The following is a 23,456-nucleotide window of genomic DNA, read 5'->3' as shown; positions in this document are numbered from 1 at the left end:
GGTGCTGCTTCATTACTCAAAGATGAAGGACATTCCTCTATTTCTATTTTTTTTGTTCTTTTTCTTTTGTTTTATCCTAACTACTCTGTTATCTTTATCTGATAAAAATTATCCATACTGACTACTGGCTCTAGCTACATCGCTGGTGGTGAACAATGAGCGCAGTGGAAGGAAGGGTAGTGACTGGGACTGTAATTCTTTGCTGCTTGCCTGTTTCCTTTAAAATGTTGGTCTTCTCCTTGATTAGAAAGAGTTGGATTTAGTAGACCTATATGAGGCTGGCTGTAGGCTAACTGGCACCCTGTGCAAAAAGTGAAATTGGCTCCTCCTCCTTCAGAAGCTCAGCATTGTGCTACCTCCTTTGGTAACGGTGGTAATTCCAGCACAGCATCTCCCTCTCCCTCTCTTTTTCTACCCAGCATCTCCTTCTCTCTCTGCCCTGTGTTTTTCCCAGCATCAAATCCCCCCCCCCCCCCACACCTGTCTACATGATATGCAAAGAAATAGGAAAGATACCAGCATAATGTTGCAAGGCATCCTGTAGGCACATAGATTGTACACCCCCAAAGCTATAGTTTTCCTTCAGGCTAACAAAGCGTGCCCCAAGTTGTGCCCACTGTCATTTAAAATGTCAGGATGTGATTCAAGGGAAGCAGGACCCCAACCCTGAATCCCATATAAAACGAGAGTGTCCCTCCAGGCCCTTCCTACACCCTGATCCATTTGGAATGGTCGAAGTCCCAAAACATCTACCCATCTAATACTCCCCACCCCTTGATCCTCTCAGGATCTACTGAGGTATTCGTAGTGGGGAGCAGGCATGATCCCCGGTCGCTACTATCGGATGTCTCTCACTTCCAAAATGGATCTGAAGGGGAAAGGAGAGAAGAGAATAAATGATTTTATTTTATGTAGTTATGTCTTTATTTATTGCATTTGTACCCCACATTTTCCCACCTGTAGTAGGTTCAATGTGGCTTACAGATTACTTAGAGAAAGCAGGTTACGTAGTAAGGTTCAAAGCAGCTTGCGGATTGCTTAAGGAAGATCAGGTTACATGTTGAAAGGCAGTGTGCTGTTATAAGATTTGTGGGAGACAAATGGTTTAGGGCCTTGTGTGGTAATGAGCTAGGTTCGGATTAGATAGAGATCATGATTGTGAGGTGCTAGTAGATTATTTGCTTGAACTACGAAAGTGTATCAGGAAAGGATGATCTGAAGAAGTGGGCTTTCAGGTGTTTTCTGAAATGTAGGTAGTTGTTCATGGACTTTAGGTCTCTAAGTAGGGTGTTCAAGATTTTGGTGCAGATGTAAGTGAAGCAGGTTGTGTATGTTGTTTTGTATTTCAGTCCCTGACAACTGGGGAAGAGGAGGGTAAGATAGGACCTTGTGCTCTCGGTAGCGTTGCACAATGAAAGGTTTATTAGGTCTATTATGTATTCTGGAGAAAAGCCAATCCATTTTTTTTAGAAAAGAAAATGAAATTGTTGACCTGCTGATGACAATAAAGAGATTGAAAATGCTTGCATGTTCTTTTTACATACATTTCTTTCTTCCTGTCTACTGTGGTCCAGCCCAGTTTCTGTTTTTCTTATGCAGATTGTTAATGAAAAAGAGGTTTCATTTCTTGCAGAAATGAATTATTTAACACCTTCCAAAATACTATTTTTACTCCTAATGCTAGCTATTTAACAGAAAAAACCCCATTATGGGTATGGAAGCGAAATGTACACTCTCTTTTTGTGGTAGCCTTGCAGGGCATAAGGCACTTTTGCAAGCTGCTAATAGCTCTGTGAAAAATGATTCAATGCAACAGAACTGCTTCCTGTCATACATGTTCTACCATTTGAGAACTTATTTATTTGGATTTAGCTCGCACCATGGGTGTAGTTTAACTGTTTCATTTGGGGGGGGAGCAAAGGATGGGGTACGGCATATTAGCATATTAATTTGTTTATATATATATATATATATATATATATATATATATATATATATATATATATATATGGAGGAAAGAAGGGAGGGAGAAAGAGCTGGCTTTTTGGTGAATAACCATAATGAAAGCCAGCTCTTTCTCTCTTCCTTCCTTCTTTCCTCCTTATCCAGAACTCCCTCTTCCTCTCCAGTAGTATTTCCCCCACCCCCTTTCCCATACCATGCCAGTGTAGACCTTAGAAATTCATAAGCTCTATATGTAGATTCTTCAAGAGGTAGTGTGTTATGATTTAGGCTCTAAAACCCTTTCTGATGTTTTGGTGCCACCTCAGTAAGGTCAACACACAATCTCTCCACTGCAAAACACTATACACAAACTTGTGCAAAAACACACTCATAACCTTACCAAACCATAACAGCACTAATTCCAAGGACAGGACGAGCTACAACCTTATGCGTGGAAAGGCAGCACTGTAATTACACCAAACTCTAAAACACCAGTACGCTACCCAGTGAAAAAAAACAAAAAGGGCTGCAAATATTACACCTTGAATACTGCACCTTGATCACACATGACACAACAGATATGACACAAGGAACTAGAAATAAAAAAAATATGAAGGCAAAATACTGAACTACAAAGTTACCTCAAGAAGTCAGACTCGGCATGCAGCAATACTAGAAAAATTGAAACTTACATGCAAAATATCAGAGATGCACATTTCCAAAAGCTGACATATTCCAATTAATAAATTCTGAATAAAATACTTTTTTCTACCTTTGTTGTCTGATCAATTAGTTTTTCTATTCGCTTTGGTCCCAATGTCTTCTGTTTTATGCAGTGTCTTCTTTCCATTTGATATTTTTTCACTCACCATGTCCACCTTCCTCCTGTGTCCTTATGCATCCTGTCTACCATCTGTAGCCCTGTCCCTATCCTTCCTCCAGTTTCAGCATCTGCCCTCAAAGTGTTCTGATCCAGCCCTTAAATTCAGCAGTTTCCCCTCCATCCATATCCAGCATTTCTCCTCGCTCCCCTGCCCTCCATCCATGTGCATCTCCTTCCTGACTTCCCTCCCCTCCATCTATCCATGTCCAGCAACTCTCCATTCTCTCCTGCCCTCTCCTCCATCCATCCTTCCATGTCCAGCAAATTTCCTCTCTCCCCTGCCCCCTTCCATGCATCCATGTCCAGCAATTCTCCTCTCCTCTCCCCTGCCTTCCCCATGTCCAGCAATTTCTCTTCTCTGCCCCTGCCCTCCCCTCCCATCCATGTCCAGCGATTCTCCTCTACCCTCACCCCTATGTCCAACAATTCTCCTTTGACCCCACCCTCCCCTCCCATCCATGTCTAATCTTCCCCAGTTCCCCCTTTTCAGTCCCAGAATTCTAGTTCCCTTCTTTCCATCCATCCATGTCCAGCAACTCTCCATTCTCCCCTGCCCTCTCCTCCATCCATCCATATCCAGCAAATGTCCTCTCCCCTGCCCCCTCCATCCATCCATGTCCAGCAATTCTCCTCACTACTCTGCCCTCCCCTCCATGTCCAGCGATTCTCCTCTGCCCTCCCTTCCCCTTCCCTCCATGTCCAGTGACTTCCCCAGCTCCCCCTTTTCAGTCTCCTTCAGTTCTAACCCAGCCCCATCTGCCTGCCCTCAGCTCCCCGACAGCCCTTCTCTCCGTTCCTTCCTGTCCCCCCCCCCCCCCCGCGTTTAAACCTTTTATTTTCAGTCGCAGCAATGGCAGTGAAGAAAACAGCACAGCGGGCTCGCCTCCAGTCTTTCCCTTCCCTCACACAGTGTTCCGCCCTTGAGGAAACAGGAAATACATCATCAGAGGAAGGCAGGACACTGAGTGAGGAAAGGGAAAAGCTGGAGGCGAGCCCGCTGTGCTGTTTTCTTCACTGCCGTCGCTGCGACTGAAAATAAAAGGTTTAAACAAAGGGTGGGGGGCAGGAAGGAATGGAGAGGAGGGCTGTCGGGGAGCTGAGGGTGGGAAGGAGTGACTGAGAGCTGCTTGCAGCATTGCACTGGCCCTGCGTTTGGGGGGGGCAATGCCCCCTCGCCCCCCCCAAACTACGTCCATGGCTCACACCTTTTTCAGTAGTAGCTCAAGGTGAATTATATTCAGGTAAATATGTACCTTTCCTCAGAGGGCTTACAATCCAATGGGCCCCTTTTACTAAAGCTTAGTGTACATTATGGCTTCTTAGCATTTAGCACGTGCTAATTCCATTAGCATGTGCTAAGCTTTAATAAAAGGGCCCCTTAGTTGTACCTGAGGCCAGAGGGTTAAGTGACTTGCCCAAGATCACAAGGAGCAGTATCAGGATTTGAACCAGGCCTCCCTGGTTATTAGTCCAGTGTTCTAACTGCTAGGCTACTCTTCCCCTCCCCTTCTAGTTTAATCATGAAACAATGGTTGCTAGGACTTAGGGGTAGAAAATGGAGAAGAGTTTGATGGGGCACCTTATCATATGGTAGTCTGAGAAACACAAACTTCTTAATAAAGATTAATCTATCTCTGCCTGTCCTGCAGCACTTGATCCTTGCTCTGCCTACATCAGCCTGAATGAGCCCTGGAGGAACACAGACCATGTTTTCAACGAATCTCAAAAGCAGCCCATGTGTGATAATAAACTGGACGGAGAGTGGTACCGTTTCACTGGCATGGCTGGTGATGCCATGCCCACGTTTTGTATCCCTGAAAACCACTGTGGCACTCATGCACCTATCTGGCTTAATGGGAGTCATCCCAAGGAATCCGATGGCATTGTACAGAGACAAGCTTGTGCCAGCTTCAACAACAACTGCTGCCTATGGAACACAAGCATAGAAGTGAAAGCCTGTCCGGGAGGATATTATGTGTACCATCTAACCAAACCCAGTGTCTGCTTCCATACATACTGTGGGCGTAAGTAATATCTGATCACCATAACCTGCTTCCATATATACTGTCCCCCACATTCTATATATTGTGCCTTAATTTTTGCACGGAAATCAAAGAGTATTCTATAACAATGTGTGTAACTTAATTGGTAAAGTAGCTAATCAGTGCTGTCAATTGGATGCTAACAAGCAATTATCAGCACTAATTGGCATTAATTATGATTTACTTACACAACTCACTATGCATATTCTGTAACATGGTGTGCGTAAATTCCAAGTCACATAGTTGAAAAAGGGGCATGGTTATGGGCGTGGAATGGGCATTTCTAAAATCTACGTGCATTATTATAGGCATCAGGATTTACGCCAAGTAAAACATGGGCTAAATGGACATGGCCAAATTTGGTTGCGTGGAGAGGTGCTCGGCATTTTTCCATATACTGCACAGAAATTTAAGCCTATTCTATAAAATGTAGGTGTACTTTAGAGAATACGCTTAGGTGCATTTTTTTTTACTGCGTGGAATTTTCAGGCACCATATATAGAATCTATCCCATTGTGCAAAAGCAATGTCCAAATACCAAACTCCTTTTCTACTTCCAGGTATACTGTAGGCCAGAACATAATTTTTTTTCAGTAATAAAACTCTATTTCCTCAATGCTTAAACTGAGAAATAGAGTGGAAGACTTTTCTTTAAATGATATTTTTATTTGCACTTAGAGAAGAGTCTCTGTTTTGTGATTGGTTACTTTTGCTTCTGATCCAACAGTTGGATTCCTGATTGGCTCTTTTAGATTTAAATGCTCTTGAATTTATTGGTTTTTATGCCATTGGGTGACTGTTGTCACCTGATCCAGGAACTCGATTTTGTTTAGCTTCCCTGTATTTAAAGGTTTTGGCATTTCCTTACTTTTGTAGTGAAAGCAAGTAGATTGTTATGATATGCCAGAACTGCACAGTAACCTATGTCTATTTTGTTGTTGTTGTTGTTGTTGTTGTTTTCCTTTTGTTATTTAAATTTGGGAGTATGTCTGTTTAAGGGCATTAAGTCCTAGTGAGCACTTAGGATGCATGAAAATGCTTACTGCAAAACATGTTATTCCCCCCCCCCCCAAGAGACACCTCCCCCTGGGTGATGTCATCACCTTTATTTCTATTAAAAATCTTGGTTTTAGAGCAATTTTTGACAATTGGGAACACTATGCTGTTGTTAATGCATTGTTTGAGGGGTTTATGCAGTGTTTTCCAAACTTTACAACTTTTTACTTATCCAACAATGAGTTGGTCCCGTTTATGTCGGATATCGAGACTGTACTGCAGTATTTATTTTCTGGAAGGGGCATGTCAGGGCTTTTCCAGCAGGCAAATAACTTTTAATTCCATCTGGATTGGGCTGAGCTGAGCACCTCTCCCTGGTATTCGTTTATCTACTTAACTTAGTGTAAACTGCTTTGCTCTGCAAAGTCAGTTTAAGCAGTATAGTAAATATGCAATAAAGATTTCAAAAAGATAAGCTTGGAAACATAGAAATATGATGGTAGATAAGAGCCCCAGTCTGCCTATCCACAGCAACCACTATCTTCTCCTTTCCCTAAGAGATCCCATGTGTATGTCCACCACCTCCACCAGGAAGCGATTCCACATGTCCACTACCCTTTCAATGAAAAAGTATCTCCTTAGATTACTCCTGAACAGTGGTGTTCCTAGGTCGGCTGCCACCCGGGGTGGATCGTGCGGCGTCCGTCCTCCCAGGGTGCAGCACGACCCCCTCCCCACCCGGTGCAATGACACCCCCCCCCCCCCCGGGTGCATTCTTGGCTGCTAGAGGGTGCAGAGAGCAGCTGCGTGCCTGTTGGCTCCCTGCTTCCTCTGCCCTGAAACAGGAAGTAACCTGTTCCGGGGCAGAGGGAGGAGGGAACCAGCGGAGCCAACAGGCGCGCGGCTGCTCTCTGCACCCTCCAGCAGCGTGCACCCGGGGCGGACTGCCCTTGCTACGCCACTGCTACTGAACCTATAACCTCTTAACTTCATCCGTGCCCTCTGATTCCGGAGTTTTCCTTCATTTGAAGGAGGCTCACCTCCTGTCCATTAATGCCACAAGATAAAGGGATGGAGTATAGGAAAAGTTCCGATTCTATAAATGGCACGCAAATTCCCATACACAAAATTGTGCGCTACCTTGAGATACATGTGCAACTAAATTGGCTAATGAGCAAATTAGCACCAATAATTGGGTGCTATCAATTATTGGGGTTACTTGGCAACAATTTGAATTTGCATGCACATCTTGTCTTGCTATTATATAAAGAGCCATGTGCTAATCTTACCATATAGCATACAACTCAAAAGGGGGAATGGAAAAAAAAAGATGTGTGCAGTATTACTGAATCCAGGAGATCTGCGCCTAAATTATGTACTAGGATTTATATCAGGTTTCAGTTGACGTAAATCCTTGCGCCCAAAGCTTGGTGTAGAAATCAGCTCTAAGTGCTGTTCTATAAATAGCGCCAAACTTGGCGTGTTCTGTGCGGACTTTTTCAGCACCATTTACTGAATCTAGTCCAAACTGGTTAGTGCATCCATAATGCGGGTGCCCTTAGTACCTCCTAAACAGGAGGTAGCAAATGCTACCCCATCAATTTGTTTCAGATTAACATATTGTATGACTTGAAAGAGAAATACTGGAAATTGCCCTATTTCCTGGGCATGCTAGAAATGGGCTTAGTGTGTGGGGAAGGCATCTGCTAAGCTCATTTAGTAGACATACCATATGGATTTTGAAATTAGTAAAATCATATTTGAAATATAATTTTATATTTTGTAAACTGGTTGACTGACAGATGTCAGAGGGTAGCAGTGAATGAAATTCACTGGGAGGAAAGAAAGGTGAGTAGCGGAGTGCCCCAAGGATCAGCATTGGGGTCAATTCTATTCAACATATTTGAAGGGTTAGAAGGAATTTCTCCAACCTTGTTGGGCAGACTGGGTGGACCGTGTAGGTTTTTAGCTGCCAACATTTACTATGTTACTATATTAAAGACATCGATATGGTGATGACTAGAAGAGGACACATTACGAATGCCTCCTGAAGGATCCTTTTCAGGAAAAACATGGGATCATGTTGGTGTTTTTGCTGAGATTTAAATTTGGAATTGGTTATTCATACTGTCATGAAGATCATCTGAATTTGAATTTAGCTATTCTAGTCCCCTTGTTTACTAAGTTGTGTTAGCGGCTGCTGTGCGCTAATGCCGACACAGTCCATTCAGTTTGAATGGGCTGTGTCAGCATTTCCGAGTGGCTTTGTAAACAGGGGGGTAGGATTGAATAGGAAGACGCATACCATTGCTGCAAAGTGCTTATTTTTTGACTGTAAATAATTTATTATTGGAAGATTTGGGATATCTGGAACTTTTGGTTTTGTATTTGAACTGAATTATGATTTTTTTGGTGTACATGTGTTCAATGATTAGTCAAATGAGATGTTTATTCTACTGTTTTTATCACAAGAAGAGAATTTGTACATTCATTATTTTTTTTCCTTTTGAAAAAATGTTTTCAGGTAAAGATGTTTAAATCTCATGAGTTTTTGAGATTTTGTGAACACTGTCCTATATCTTATTTAGTCTCACTATACATTTCCTTGACTTTAGGATTTTTAATTCTGATTATTTAACAAAATTATTTCCCTCTATATATTAATCTCATATAAGTATGGTGTGTGCATTTATAAGAGTGGAGAGAGGGAGAAAGAAAACTGGGGGCTTTCAACCTTCCAGAGAGGGCAGGGGAAATGGGAGTTGAACTTGTGGGAGAAGTGAAATGAAGCTTGGGGTGAATTTCTAGCTAAGCTGGGGAGTGATACTACTTGGGGGAGGGTGTTTGCCTCAACACAAAGAAAGTTGGGGCGGTGTCAGACCTGGGATAGGGAGGGAACACCAGGCGTTTACAATGAGGGAGTTCTACACAAAGAAATTATAAATTAAAAAATGTAGAATTTTACAGGAGTTTCAAAATTTCTGCACAGACTTTTCTTTATTTTGAGGCCCTATTATCACCCGGTGGTAGGGCTACTGCTGGGTTTGCACACAGCAAATCAGCCCTACTGCCAGGCTCACCCTGGAGCCCAGCAGTAGTTCCTGATCTGCCACACGCTATTTCTAGTACTAGAAAATGTTTTATTTTCTAGCACTGGTGGGCAAGGGAGTAGATGTGCCTCGTGGAGCCCTCACCGCCTCCTAAATAGGAGACAGTAAGGGCTTTGGCAGTAAATGGCCGCGTGGCAATTTTTAAATTACCACATAGCCATTTACTGCCTCCTGCACAAAAACACCCACTTTTACCTGTGGTGGTAAAAAGTGGCCTTGGCATGTGGCAATCCCATATGCCATCGCTGGCCACCTTTTATTGTTACTTGGTAAAAAGGGCCCCTTTATGTAAAGTTTTTTTTTGTTACATTTGTACCCTGCATTTTCCCACTCATAGCAGGTTCAATGCGGCTTACATATTATATACAGGTACTTATTTGTACCTGGGGCAATGGAGGGTTAAGTGACTTGCCCAGAGTCACAAGGAGCTGCCTGTGCCTGCAGTGGGAATCAAACCCAGTTCCCCAGGACCAAAGTCCACCACTCCAACCACTAGGCCACTCCTCCACTCCTATGATCCTATGTGAAGCTTTTTTGCCTTATTTAAAACAAAGTTAGGGGTTCTTTTATTAAGCTGCAGTAAGCGGTAACGTACACTTATCACAGCTTAAAATGGCTTACCGCTCAGGCCAAATCTGTGTGTGCTACCCACATGCTAAAAATTATTTTCACATTTTTATTGGAGGGGCCTGTCTGAGGGGTGGAGAGTAGGCATTCTCGGGCTAATCAATGCTTCCACATTACCTGGTTAGCGCAGGATTACCATGTGAGCCCTTAATGCCTACAAAATAAGTGTTGCCAAGTGCTCCCATGGTAATTCTTTTTAATGGCCATGTGCTAATGGCAACATTGGTGCATGGCCATTAATAGTAAATCAGACATTTTCCAGCTATGGTAAAAATGGCCTTAGTACGCGGGAAAATCCCATGTAAAGCTGCGCTAAGTAAAAGGACTCTTTAGTTCCTAAATTGGAATGTGATGCAGTCTAGAGCACCTCTCTGGATTCTGGGTGTGCAGTAGGTGATCAATGTGAGCTGAGAATATACGAATACCCCACTGGGAAGTTTATAGTCCTTTCCTCAGATAAAGGAGATAATTGTATCTAGAGAGTTCTTCTCCAACCTAGAACTGAGAGATAATTGAGAGAGAGCTTCTCTGGAGTAGAGGAGAGACAGGAGACAAAACACTCTTCTGAGAAAGAATAAAGAAAGAGAAGTTGGAGAGAGTCTAGTATAGAAACTACAAGAGAAGCATAAGGAGTGCTAGTTTCAGCCAGGGGGAATAAGGAAGGAAAGCAGTGACTAGGGTGGTGGTGGGGAGGGGGGAGGGAGAGAATGCGGGAGGAGGCACTTATTTATAGATTGCAGGGGGCGCCAGAAACCCTAGCACTGACCCTAATTTCAGCAGTATTTCAGTACCCGATCACTATCCAAATATCTGAAGTTTCTCATGCTTTGGTTTAATATCTAGTAACTAGTGAGCTTAATCCATAAACCAGTAGACCTCTCATCCAGACTTCTCCTTCACTGCTTGCCACCAATCCCAGAACAAGCAGTGTCTTCACTATGTCCATCTCCATAACTAACTAGCAGAGCTTTGTCATTTCCACACAGATCTTACCATACAAAAAACATTTCTGATTTTAGTGTAATTTCAATAACAGCAACATTAAAACTTCTCAGTACCAGTCATATTGTTAAGTAATACAAAACTCTACAAAAATTGTCCCTCAATACCTAGAAGAAATCTACTATGCCAGCACTAACTTCCAAAACTCAAATAGAAAGGCATCACCCTAAATAATACAGTCGGCCCTGGAACATTTCTACATCTATTGGGAAAACTGAACAAGCCAGATTACTACAAATCGCTACTTACAAATTCATGCTAAAAGAATACCTGGCCTTGGTCACACACACAGAACATAGACAGACCCTCACCAATTATAGAACAAGTGACACAAATTGAAAATAGAAATACGTAGACCAGTCACAGAACTAGACCGCAAATTTTGGGTGGGTCAATGGACAAAATGGTTGGGAATGGCGCTTTTCCTCTCCATCCTTGACCCCCCCCCCCCAACAATCCCCCCAACTCAACTTATTTTTTAAATATCTTAGCTGGTGGCGATCCAGATCTCCAAGCCCCACCAGCTGAAGATTTCTGAAGGCTGCCAGAACTTCTTCAGCCAAGCTCAGCAATCAGTGGCAGCATAGGAGCCAACTTTTCAAAATGATTGGGGGTGTTGAAAATTTTTTTATTTTATTTTTTACAGGTGGTGCATTCCCCCTCCCCCTCCATTCATATCCAGCAATTCTCCTCTCTCCCCTGCCCTCTGCTCCATTCATATCCAGCAATTTTCCTCTCTCCCCTACCCTCCCCTCTCATCCATGTCCAGTGAATTCTCCTCTCTCCCCTTTCCTCCCCTCCCTCCATCCATGTCTAACAAGTCTCATCTCTCCCCTGCCCTCTCTTCTATGTCCAATGATTTCTCCTCTCCCCTCCATGTCCAGTAACTCGCCCCAAACACCACCTGCCCCTTTTCAGTCCCCTTCTCCTACGAGTTCCAGGTCCCCCTCCCTCTCATCCGAGTTCCAGGCCCCCCTTCCTCTCCTCCGAGTGCCAGTCCCAACCCCAGCCCGACCTCTTCTCCCACAACAGTCCTCTGCCCTCGCCTTCATGCGAGTCGCCCAGAATTTAAAACTCATCTTACCTCAGGGTCCCGGTGGCAGCAGTGAAAGGCAAGCAGGCTCGGCACTTCAGCCTTCCCTTCTCTCTCAGCTCTGGACATGCCCTCATTTCCTGTTTCCGCAAGGGCGGGACCAGAGCTGAGAGAGAAGGGAAGGCTGAAGTGCCGAGCCTGCTCGTCTTTCACGGCTGCCGCCGGGACCCCGAGGTAAGATGAGTTTTAAATTCTGGGCTGCAGGCAGAAAAGTGAGGGCAGAGGACTGTTGAGGGAGAAGAGGGCTGGCACCGGGCAGGTCAGGCTGGCTGGGAAGGGAACTTCCGACGGGTCAAAATACTGGGGGTGCTCGAGCACCCACAGCACCCATGGAGTCGGCGCCTATGAGTAGCAGTATTCCAGAGCTGTTGATGCCAGCACCTAGTACATGCTCAGTTCTCGTGCAAAACCTGAGTATGCATATGGTACCCAAAGCAGCAGCTCAGGAATACTACAGCTGACTGTCACACCTGACTGAGGGGAGTTCAAGGGACCTTCAGATAACTTCAGCTGGTGGGCTTGGAGATCTCTGCCAGCTACAGCAAGGGTGCACCACTGCTGAGTAGGCCGGGGCTGAAAATGGATGGGCTCAAGCCCATACAAGCTCACCCATGGCTCTTCCCCTGATATAGACAAAAATTAAACTGAGACCCCAATGAGCTAGATGCTGCATGCAGTGCAACACCAGAGAAATAGAAAGAGATGCATTTTCTCCTGTAGTGTGTAAACCATAAAGACAGTAGATGTCAGAGTTGGTATTAAGGGTGGAGTGCAACCAGGGCAGTGGCGTAGCCACAGGTGGGCCTGGGTGGGCCAGTGCCCACCCAATTAGGGCTCAGGCCCACCCAACAGTAGCACACATTTAGCGGTAGCTGTTGGGGATCCCAAGCTCTGCTAGCTGAAGACTTCCCCCTGATGGTAACAAAAACGCTGCTATTCACGATACTGGCACATGCGCATACTCAATTTTCAGCACATGCCTGCTGCAGACTGACAAGATGGAAAGAAGCATTTTCCCACCAACTGAGATATTTTTTTGGTGTGTGTGTGTGTGGGGGGGGGGGGGGCAGAACACTTGGTGCCCACCCACTTCTTGCCTAGGCCCACCCAAAATCTGCTGTCTGGCTACGCCCCTGAACCTGGGCAATTGCCCTGGGCCCCCAGGCAAGAGAAGACACCCAAGCCTGCCCAAAGCTGAAGAAGAACAAACCTGTTAGTGGGCTTTGGGTTCCCCTCTCAAATTTCTAGCCTGGGCCACAGCCATCTCTTACATTGGCCCTGACAGATATATATTCCAAAGTTTGAATGTTCCAATCACTAAACAGAAAATATAATCTTTTATTTTTGTATGGCCATTCTATTTTTCTAATTGTGTTGATTCCAGTCTCTGATTTCTGCAGAAATTAAGTACATTTAAATATTTACACCTTATTTATGCTAAAGTACTAAGTATGGAAACAGTATTCACAGGTGGGTTTTTTTTTGCCTATAACTGAATTGAAGCCGTTTGGAGACTGAATGAAGTAAAGTTGAGGCTCACTGAGGCTTTTTCCTCCTAGTGATTTTTGATTAGTGCTTTCTCAATTGAACATTATAAAGTGGGATAATTGTTTTTGATTGGTTAGAGTGTATAGTACTCCACCTCCTTCATATGTTTTATGTTAGTAGAGACTCCATGGTCATACACATCTGTTCCAAAGTTGCTATTTCTACATGCATACCAATTTAAATATGTTTAAGCCTTCCTTAATGAATATGCTTAGAGGAGGTTACCCTCAACAGATCACCTTGAAATTTATTCTTCCCTAGAACCACTTTGCCAACATCACACTTCACTTGGGAAAAAACTGGAAGTAGAATTCTTTATATTTCCAAACAAGTCTCTGGAAGGTTTTGGAGCAGACATTGCTGTTCAGCTTGTGCTTTTATGCAGATGAATTGCATATGCTATTTGCTCTATGACACACACTTCTTGATCCTTACAGATTTCTATGACATCTGCGATATGATTGACTGTCATGGGCAGCAGTGCCTGGATACAGGGGATTGTATGTGCGCCGAAGGAACTACATTGGGGCCTGACAGACAGACATGCCTTGGTAAGAGCAAGTTGGTGGTAAGTCATCGATATAGGATCAAAGTGCTGCTGCTTCCCTCCCCCACACCATTTGCCGAAGATACTTACCTGTAGTAGGTATTCTCCAAGAACAGGAGGCCTTACATTCTCACAAATGGGTAACGTGGCGCCACATTGCCTGGTCCAGAGCTTATAACAAGCTTTACAGAGCTTTGTGGAGCGAGAGACACACTTCACCGTGCATGCGCAGGTGCCTTTCCACCTGACGCAAAGGCACGGCTACCGCAGTTAAATACTACAGCATAAAAAAGAAAAAATAGGAGATAACTCCTAGGAGAGGTGGGAGGGTTTGTGAGAACATAAGGCCTGCTGTTCTCGGAGAATACCTGCTACAGGTAAGTATCTTTGCTTTCTCTAAGGACAAGCAGACCTGTTTATTTGTACAATTGGGGTATCCCTAGCATCCAGACTCACTGAAAACAACAAACATCGGTCAACTGGGCCTCACAACGGTGAGGACAGTACTCAGATTAACCTAAAACTATATACAAACTGAGTGAGAGTGCAGGTTGGAACAGAATAAAACAGGCCTATGGGTTGGAGTTGGATTCTAGACCCCAAACAGATTCTGCAACACTGTCTGCCTGAACCAACTGTCATGTCGGGTATCTTGCTCAAGATAGTAATGCGATATGAATGTGTGGACTAAAGACCATGTCGCTGCCTTGCAAATTTCTTCAATGGAGGCTGACCGCAAGTGGGCTACCAACACATCCATGTCTCTGACATTGTGAGCCTTGATATGACCCTCCAGGGTCAACCCAGCCTGGGGATAAGTGAAAGAAATGCAATCTGCTAGCCAATTAGAAATTATGCATTTCCCGATGGTGACCCCCATCCTGTTGGGATCAAGAGAAACAAAAAGTTAGACGAACTGTCTTTAGGGCCTTGTCTGCTCCATGTAATAGGCCAATGCTTGCTTGCAGTCCAAGGGGTGCAAGGTGCTCTCGTCAGGATGGGCATGAGGTCACAGAACGGCATTCATGTCCCATGACACAGGCAGAGTTTTGACAGGGGGCTTTGACAAAAGCAAGCATTTCATGAAGCAAACAACCACAGGCTGTCCAGAAATGGGCTTACCCTCTACATGTTAATGATAAGCACTAATTGCACTGAGGTGTGAACCATTATGGAGTTGGTCTTGAGACCAAACTCTGATAGGTGTAGAAGGTATTCAAGCAGGGTTTGTGTAGGGCAGGAGAGATTTGCATATAATGGAGGACACAGGCAGGCAAATCTGTCATATGCATATGCATTAGAAATATTTATTTATTTATTTATTGCATTTGTATCCCACATTTTCCCACCTCTTTGCAGGCTCAATGTGGCTTACAATACATCATGGATAGTGGAAATGAGAAGAGAATAGACATTTGGTATTACAGAAGGATATTGGGTTGCATGGTAATGGAATACATGATAGTGATATAATAGAAGGCATTCTTAACATTTCTGGATATATGTGGGAATTTCACATGTTTTGATCTTTGTGGTATATCTTGTCGAAGAGATGGGTCTTTAGTAGTTTACAGAAGTTGGTCAGTTCATAGGTCGCTTTTAGGTTGCGTGGCAATGCATTCCAGAATTGCGTGCTCATGTAGGAAAAGGTTGATGCATGCATTAATTTGTATTTTAGACCTTTACAGTTGGGGAAATGAAGATTAAGGAATGTACGAGATCTACATTCCTGGATGGTAGGTCTATCAGGTCTGACATGTAGGCTGGGGCCTCGCCATGGATGATTTTATGTACCAGGGTGCATACTTTGAACATGATGCGTTCTTTGAGTGGGAGCCAGTGTAGCTTCTCTCGTAGGGGTTTTGCACTTTCGTATTTTGATTTTCCAAATATGAGTCTGGCTGCCGTATTCTGGGCTGTTTGGAGTTTTTTGAGTATTTGCTCTTTGCAGCCAGCGTAGAGAGAGTTGCAGTAGTCTAAATGACTGAGTACTAATGATTGTACCAGATTACGGAAGACAGTCCTTGGGAAGAATGGTCTTACTCTTTTTAATTTCCACATTGAGTGGAACATCTTTTTGGTTGTATTTTTCGCGTGATTCTCAAGTGTTAGGTGCCGATCAATGGTAACTCCAAGAATTTTCAGCGTTTCCGAAACTGGTAGATTTACTTTTGGTGTGTTGATGGTGGTAAATTTGCTCGTGTTGTGTTGAGAGGTGAGTATTAGGCATTGGGTTTTTTCTGCATTGAGTTTTAACTGAAAGGCATCTGCCCAGTAGTGCTTGATGTGTAGAATTTGGTTGATGTCATTGGAAATTTCTTTTAGGTATTGTTTGAATGGAATGTAGATCGTTACATCATCATCTGGGTGACATGCCTCCATCCTGCTTGGTTTCGTGTGACTTGTTGAATGGCAGTTCTCAAAGCCTTCCACGTTTACCAGCATGTGCCCCCATAATCAGAGCAATAGAATTTATCAGGTCAGTATTCAAACTCTGTGGTCAGCATTTCAGGTATAATGGGCAGAGCCACAATTATCTGGATAAATAGAAGAGATTCCATGGAATTATTCAGATAATGCTGCTGAAATTTCAGCATGGCCCTGGTCAGCGGGATTTATCTGAATAGCAGATTATTTCAGTCCATCAAAACAAACTCTGCGCTTATCTAGAAAAAAAGAGTAATTTTTTCCCACTGATGTACTTCCATTTCAGAATCCACTGTCCTGTGTTTAATCGTGTTCTGTGGTTATAGTTTAATGCTCAGTGATTTCAGTAATGCTTGTCTTTGTGTCCACAGATGAGAATGAGTGTGAGCAGAACAATGGAGGCTGCAGTGAGATCTGTGTGAACCTCAAAAACTCTCACCGCTGCGAGTGTGGTACCGGGCGAGTGCTGGGACGAGACAGCAGAACCTGCGAAGGTGATGAGAGGTTTCCATCATTGCCTCATGCATGTTAACATCTCTGCTTAGGTTAGAAGTGTATGCCAGAGGTCAGAGCACAGGAAAAAATAATCTTCCTCTCTGTCCTGCCACAAATTCTGTACACCCAGCTTCAATTAAATCTAACAGTCCAAATAGATTCTGTGTAGCATACACCAGTATTTCTTAACATGGTCCTAGCTTCTGTCATCTCTCATAATTAGGCTGGTTTTCAAAATTCTTACAATGAATATTTATAATGTATATTTGCATGCATTCTAGACCAAGTACATGTAGATCTGCCTCATGTATATTCATTGTGGCTATCCAGAGAAACTAACGCTGTTAGGTAAGGTTGCAGGACAAAGTTGAGAAATACTGTTATACTTATAACACTAGTCTGGCTTGTATTCCAGCTTGAGCAGTGTGACAATATAAGCATAATGCCTAATAGACAGGGCAAGCTGAGAAGTGTGCTGGAAGTGGCAGACCTTGGATCAGTGTTCTTCAATGCAAAGCCTGGGGGCCAATGCTGGCCCCTGAAGATCTCTGGGGCTTACCCCATCTTCATTTTGCATTTTTTTTCCTGCTACTCTCTGCTTCTCAACCCAAGCTCAGGACAGAAAGGGAGAAGTAGATAATACGAAGAGTGGCATGCTTAAGGAATAAAGTATTTCGCAATAAATGATGAGAATGTATTTGGAAATGCAAACCTCATTGAGGATGCCACCAATGAAAAGTTTGAAGACATGCTGGAACGGATGAATGCCATTAATACACACTGCAAGAGCAAAGGAGTAGCGTGATCAACAGGACACTTCCAAGTACGACCAAGGAGACAAGAGATGGAGGGAATATCTTTTAATATTGAATAAAATACAGTGGATAAGACTCGACAACGCCTGCCTCAGGAGTCTACAGGTTAAAATCAAACACAAAAATATAATTACATAAAGTCATATAAAGTGGGATAATATAAATAATAAACATCAAAACATAAAATTGTGTATATACATCATGTAGATACATCAAAAATAAAAAATAAGAACTAAGCATAATAGTAATAAAATGAACAACAATCAATAGCAAAATCAACAGAGAACACGTGTCATCTGAATGATAAATAGAACTATGCCAAATAGTGCTAACCTGTTTATGGAGATCACTTGTAGATGTAGTAAGCAAACTAAATTAAGCCTAGAGTAAGCAAAAATGCAATAAAAAATACAAAGAAAATGGATTGTTAGTGTAAGAAAAAATATATGGTGGATTGCTAGTCAGAGAAGAAAAGAAGAAAAAATATGCAGAAGTGAAAAAATATGTTTGCAGGGAGAAAAAGGTAAAAACGTTTATGAAAATGTGGCAGTACTGTAATATGGGATGTGCTAAGGGTGTACATAGAGAGAGATAATATGCTTTATCAGGGCTTTTTGGGGGGGTGTACTTGGGGGTACTGAGTACCAGCACCTTTTCCATTGTCTGCTAAAATTGACCCATGGTCCTCAAGTTTTAATGAAAGAGCTCAGGCCCTACACACCAATTCTGCCTTATCATAGATTCTGTGACTGGTTGCAGGGGGCCAGGCTGTTGTGGGGTTGGTTCCTTAGTGATTACAAGCAGTCAACCTGTGTCTGCTCTTAAACAGGGGAAAAGTCTCAAATACTGATGCCTCCTGTATAATTCTCAGGAGGACATACAGAAAAAGTCATCATCGACTAAAAAAACCCCTGGATAAACAATAATTTTTTTGTTGCAATATTATTGTATATTTTTTATTATTTTATCGTTTATTTTTAAATTACTTGCTGCTTATATGTGATACATTCAAAAAATGTATCATCACGATCATACCTAAACCTACATTACCCAAATTGCAAAGGACTTTCATACAAAACAACTTACGCATCCAGCTTCTCTTACATAAGCGCACAACTATGGAATGGACTCCCAAAAACGGTGAAAACAATCCACGATCACCTAAACTTCAGGAAATTACTAAAAACCCACCTCTTCAAAAAGGCCTATCTCACCAATCCAACCTAAATCCTCACACCCATGAACACAGCATATCCAATGATCATACTGGACAATGACAATCCTTATTCCCTTCGACCCTCAGGACGCTTGACTGGAGCGAAACAGGGCAGTGATGTAGGGAGACGGGAGGAGCCTGCAGAGCCAGCAGCCAATGCCTCAAGGCTGCCTGCGGACCTGGTGCCGCGCTTTTTTTTTAAAAACATTTTTCTCGTTAGCGTTGGCGCTCAGCTCAATCAGCTGAGCGCTTCTTCTTTTTGTAGCGCCGGCCCTGCTGCTCAACTGGAAAAGCAGCAGTGGCCGGCAATGGGAGCTGGGGCTGGCGGGCCTGAATCAGGAGAGGGGGAAACAGATGGAAGGATGGGGAGAGAGAGGGAAAACGGATGGAAGGATGGCAGAGAGAGGGAAAACAGATGGAAGAATGGGGAGAAAGAGGGGAGATGGATGAAAGGATGCAGAGAGAAAGGGGAGAGACTGGAAGGATGTGGAGAGAGAAGGGACACTGAACAGAAAAGGGTAGAGAGATAGAGAGACACTGGTTAGAAGGAGGGAGAGAGAGAGACATTAGATGGAAGGATCAGGAGAGAGGGTAGATGGGTGGAAGGATGGGGAGAGAAAGAGGGAAGACGCTGGATGGAAGGGTAGGGAGAAAGAGGTGACAATGGATAGAAGGATGCAGAAAGAAAGAGGGGAGACTATTGGAAGGATGGGGAGAGAGAGGGGAGACACTGGAAGGATGGGGAGAGAAAGAGGAGAGCTGCTGCATGGAAAGGGGGAGTAGTGAAAGACTGGAGAATAAGAGGAAGGGGCATGGGGAGAACAAGGGTGAGAAAAAGATGAAAAGCCATAAGTAGATGAAGGAAATTAAAGAATGGATAGTAAGAATGAATTAAATCAGGACAGAGAGAGAGAGAGAGAGAGAGAGAGAGAGAGAGAGAGAGGCAGAAAAATATTGAAGAAAGCTAAGAAAAAGGAGAGAAAAATGAGAAATGGCCAGGAAACCGTGGCAGAAGAGTTAAGCGAAAACGAAGGAAAGCAGAATCTAGAGACTGGGAGCAACACAATGAGAAAAAGTAAATGGCCATACAACAAAGGTAAAGAAAATAATTTTATTTTTAATTTAGGATAAAGTAATATGGTACCTGTGTTAATAAAGCTTCAGAGACCAATACTTCCTTCCTTAGGTCAGGAGAGGATACCATAACAGCATTATACTGACCTGAGGCAGGAGGTTTTGGCCTCTGAAAGCTCACTGAAAATGTGACTAAATTTTGCTGGGGGAGGGGGGTAGAGAGAAAATTTTGTGCCCACCTACTTTGGGTTCAGGCCCACCCAAAATCAGCAGTCTGGCTATGCCACTGGTCCACAAGTGTAACAGGTAGGGGAGGTAGGATCCTGGGTCCACCTGTCTGCAGTGCACTGCACCCACCACTAGACTACTCCAGGGACCTGCATGCTGTTCTAATGGACCTGAGTATAACATCTGAGGCTGGCATAGAGACTGGCAAGTAATGATTTTCATCACATTTTGGGGAGTGGGGGGGTGGGTTAGTGACCACTGGGGGAATAAGGGGTGTTCATCCCTGATTCCCTCCAGTGGTCATCTGGGTATTTAGGGCAACCTTTTGTGCCTTATTTGATATAAAACAGGTCTACCTCAAAACATCTAAGTTTTTGTCCTGGACGATTTTGTTTGTACCATTATGACTGAAAAACATCCAAGTCTTAGGAACGCCCAAGTCCTGGCCTGAACACGCTCCTGGCATGACCCCTTGAGATTTGGATGCACTTCTGATGGACTTCATAGAAAAACGTCTAAAATTAGGTTTCAAAAATACTGATTTGGACGTTTTTGTGAGAAAAACGTCCAAATGCTGCTTTATGCCACTTTTTAGACGTTTTTCTGTTTTGAAAATTAGCTCAATAGTGGACTTATAGTGGATTTATAGTGAATGCATTGTTTATGGTGTGAAGCACATATTGAGCACATTAAGGAAGAAGTTGGAGTTTTACCCTATGAAAGACTAAATATCCACCTGACTAACGGTCATTTGCAATAAACTGTAAACCGTTGCACGGGTGAGTTATCTATCTAGTTATTTATTTATTGGTGCTTATATCCCACATAATCCAAATGTTAATTATTCAGTTCTATGTGGCATATAATAATTAAGACTAGAAATGCATACAATATATTTTTACAAGTATGAAGAAAACATAAACAGTGAGATTTTGAAAAGAACAAACAAATAAAGATATAATATTTGCTGTTTAGTTCATTGTCTAACAATGCTGACATTTGTTAAAAAGGAATGCCTTGAGAAATTTGTGAAATATTAGATAGTTGATAATCCTTTTTATCTCACTAGGGATGGTGTTCTACCATTTTGAACCTGTATGTGAGAAATCTCTGTTCAATGTGAATTTATATCTGATGTTTTTATAGCTAGGAAAATTTAGTATGAGATAGTTTGTTGATCTAGTAGACGTATTGAAGGTAGGAAATCTAACAGCTTCATCATATAATCTGGGCACATGCCATAGATAATTTTGTAGATGAATGTACATGTTTTAAAGATGATTCTGTCTTTGATTGGTAGCTAATGTAATTTAGATAACAGTGGGAACGCCCTATCACATTTTGAAGCTTTGCATAAGTCTAGCAGTAGTATTTAGGGTAGTTTGAAGTTTTTTGATGAGGGATTCCTTATTCCCTAAATAGACTGAGTTGCAAACATTAGTCAGTTATGAGATAACTAATGTTTGTACCAGGGAACGAAAAGTAGAAAATAGGAAGAAAGATCTGATTCTTTTTAGCTTCCATAAAGTTCTAAAGTTTTTGGTTACTATGGAATTAACTTGATCTTCACATAATAGGAATTGGTCAATGATGATTCCAAGAATTTTCAAATTATGTTCCAATGGATAATTCTTCTGATTGATGATAAAACTGGTCTGATTGTGGAAGTTGTTAGGAATAGAAGTTATGAGAAATATAGTTTTCTCTCTGCTTAATTTTAGATGGAAGGATGTTGCCCAATTCTTCATGAGATCTAAGATTGATTGAATGTTGGAGAGGATATCCTGAATTTTGAGTGTCAAAGGGAAAATAAATAGTCACATCATCAGCATATATAAAAGACTGCAAACCTTTAGCCTGTAGGAGGCGACCTAGGGGTTCTGTCATGATGTTAAAGAGAATGGGAGATATTGGAGATCCCTGTGGAACTCCAAGGTCTGGGGACCAGGCTGGAAAGGTGGATCCTCCCATTTGAGGAATCCCATGATCCACTTATGAACATCTCCGCAGATGCCCATTGCATCAAGAATTGTAGATAAGATGCTGTGATCTACCACATCAAATGCACTGGACATGTTGAATTGTAGTAAGATAATCTTCTTACCCATGCTTAAGATTCTTCTGAATTTAGATAATAATGTAATGAGACCATTTCGGTACTGTAGTTGGGTCTAAATCCCGATTGTGTGTAATGAAGTAAGAAGTGTTATATGTATTCCATTAGTTGTTTTCCTACCAAGCCCTCCATTACCTTCATGAACAAGGGTATTGAAGTCACTGGTCTGTAATTGGATACTTCATTTACCTAAAGGATTTTTAGGAATAGGAGTTAAAATTATATTTCCCTTCTTAGTTGGAAAAGAGTCACTTTTTAACATGGAGCATATGTAACTATGTAGGATGTTGATGAAAAAGTCGGGGGCTTTTGAGAGAATGTAGCTAGGACACAGGGGTGGTCCAAGGCAACCTGCTGCCCGAGGCAAGAGGATGGGATAGCAACCCTGACACCCTGCACCCCTGACTCCAGGAATGGGGGTGGGAGTGGGGCTCCTCCTCAGAACTACTAACAGGGAGTAAGGAGGTTGGGAGTGATAGAAAACAGAAAACTGACAGAAGCCAAGCAATTAAGGTTATTAGAAAATGGCGGAAAATAAGAACCATAAAAAATTTGCCCAACAGTTTCTCTTGTGTCCCTGCCATGTACCCCATTCTCTGCCTTCCTCCCTGGACTTTCCTCTCATGTCCCCACCTTCTTACTTCTGCCTTACCCTGTTCCCGTCTGTTTCTAGAGGTTGGAGATTCCTAGAGATGGGGTGGGAGGCAGAAAGAGGGCAGTGTAGAATGATGAGGTGTTTAAACCCTTGTCAAATGTCCTGCAAAAACAAGTAAGAGATGGAATCACTGCATTCCACCTTTAAAAAATAAAAATCTGGAGGATCTGACTTTTACCCATCTTAAGGCAGCTCCTTTAATGTGGAATGTGTTGGATCCAGAGGATTCACCTCCACTAAGATGGGTAAAAGCCAGATCCTCCAGTTCACCTGCAAACTGCAGGTCCAGTAACAATTTCCACCTCTACAGGGATGGGTAAAAGTCGGATCCTGCGGGTCTTTAAGATTGGGTAAAAGCTGGAATCAAAATATTCTATCTTAAAAGATCAGCAGAATCCAGCTTTTACTCATTCTCTTGTCCTGCTCTCTACCTTCCACTCCTTTACCCAGCATTCCCTTCTCTCTGCCTCCCTTTCCTTCCCACTGCAGGATACAGAGAGCAAGAACCAGAGTAGGGGATGAGAGAAAAGAAAACAAAATGCCAGGTGAACGGGTAGTGGAAGGTAAAGCGTCATGAAGGTGGCTAGCAGGAACAGAGGTAAGGGTGGAGGGGGGGGAGAATACAATCTTCTTAGAGA

At 42.9% G+C, this 23,456-nt stretch overlaps 1 protein-coding gene across 1 annotated transcript in view; it reads left to right on the top strand.

The window, feature by feature from the left end:
- The window catches only part of OIT3 (oncoprotein induced transcript 3), a 57,133-nt gene that overhangs the window by 1,709 nt on the left and 31,968 nt on the right, over positions 1-23,456 (top strand). Inside the window, exons 2-4 of the mRNA XM_030203451.1 lie at positions 4,477-4,851; positions 13,683-13,796; positions 16,591-16,713. Coding sequence (XP_030059311.1) covers positions 4,477-4,851; positions 13,683-13,796; positions 16,591-16,713 — 612 coding nt within the window. The remainder of the gene's footprint in view (positions 1-4,476; positions 4,852-13,682; positions 13,797-16,590; positions 16,714-23,456) is intronic.

Source organism: Microcaecilia unicolor, chromosome 5 (genome assembly GCF_901765095.1).
Source record: "Microcaecilia unicolor chromosome 5, aMicUni1.1, whole genome shotgun sequence".
NCBI lineage: Eukaryota > Metazoa > Chordata > Amphibia > Gymnophiona > Siphonopidae > Microcaecilia > Microcaecilia unicolor.
The sequence above is the reverse complement of the archived record's forward strand: the minus strand, read 5'-3'. Positions and strand labels throughout refer to the sequence as shown.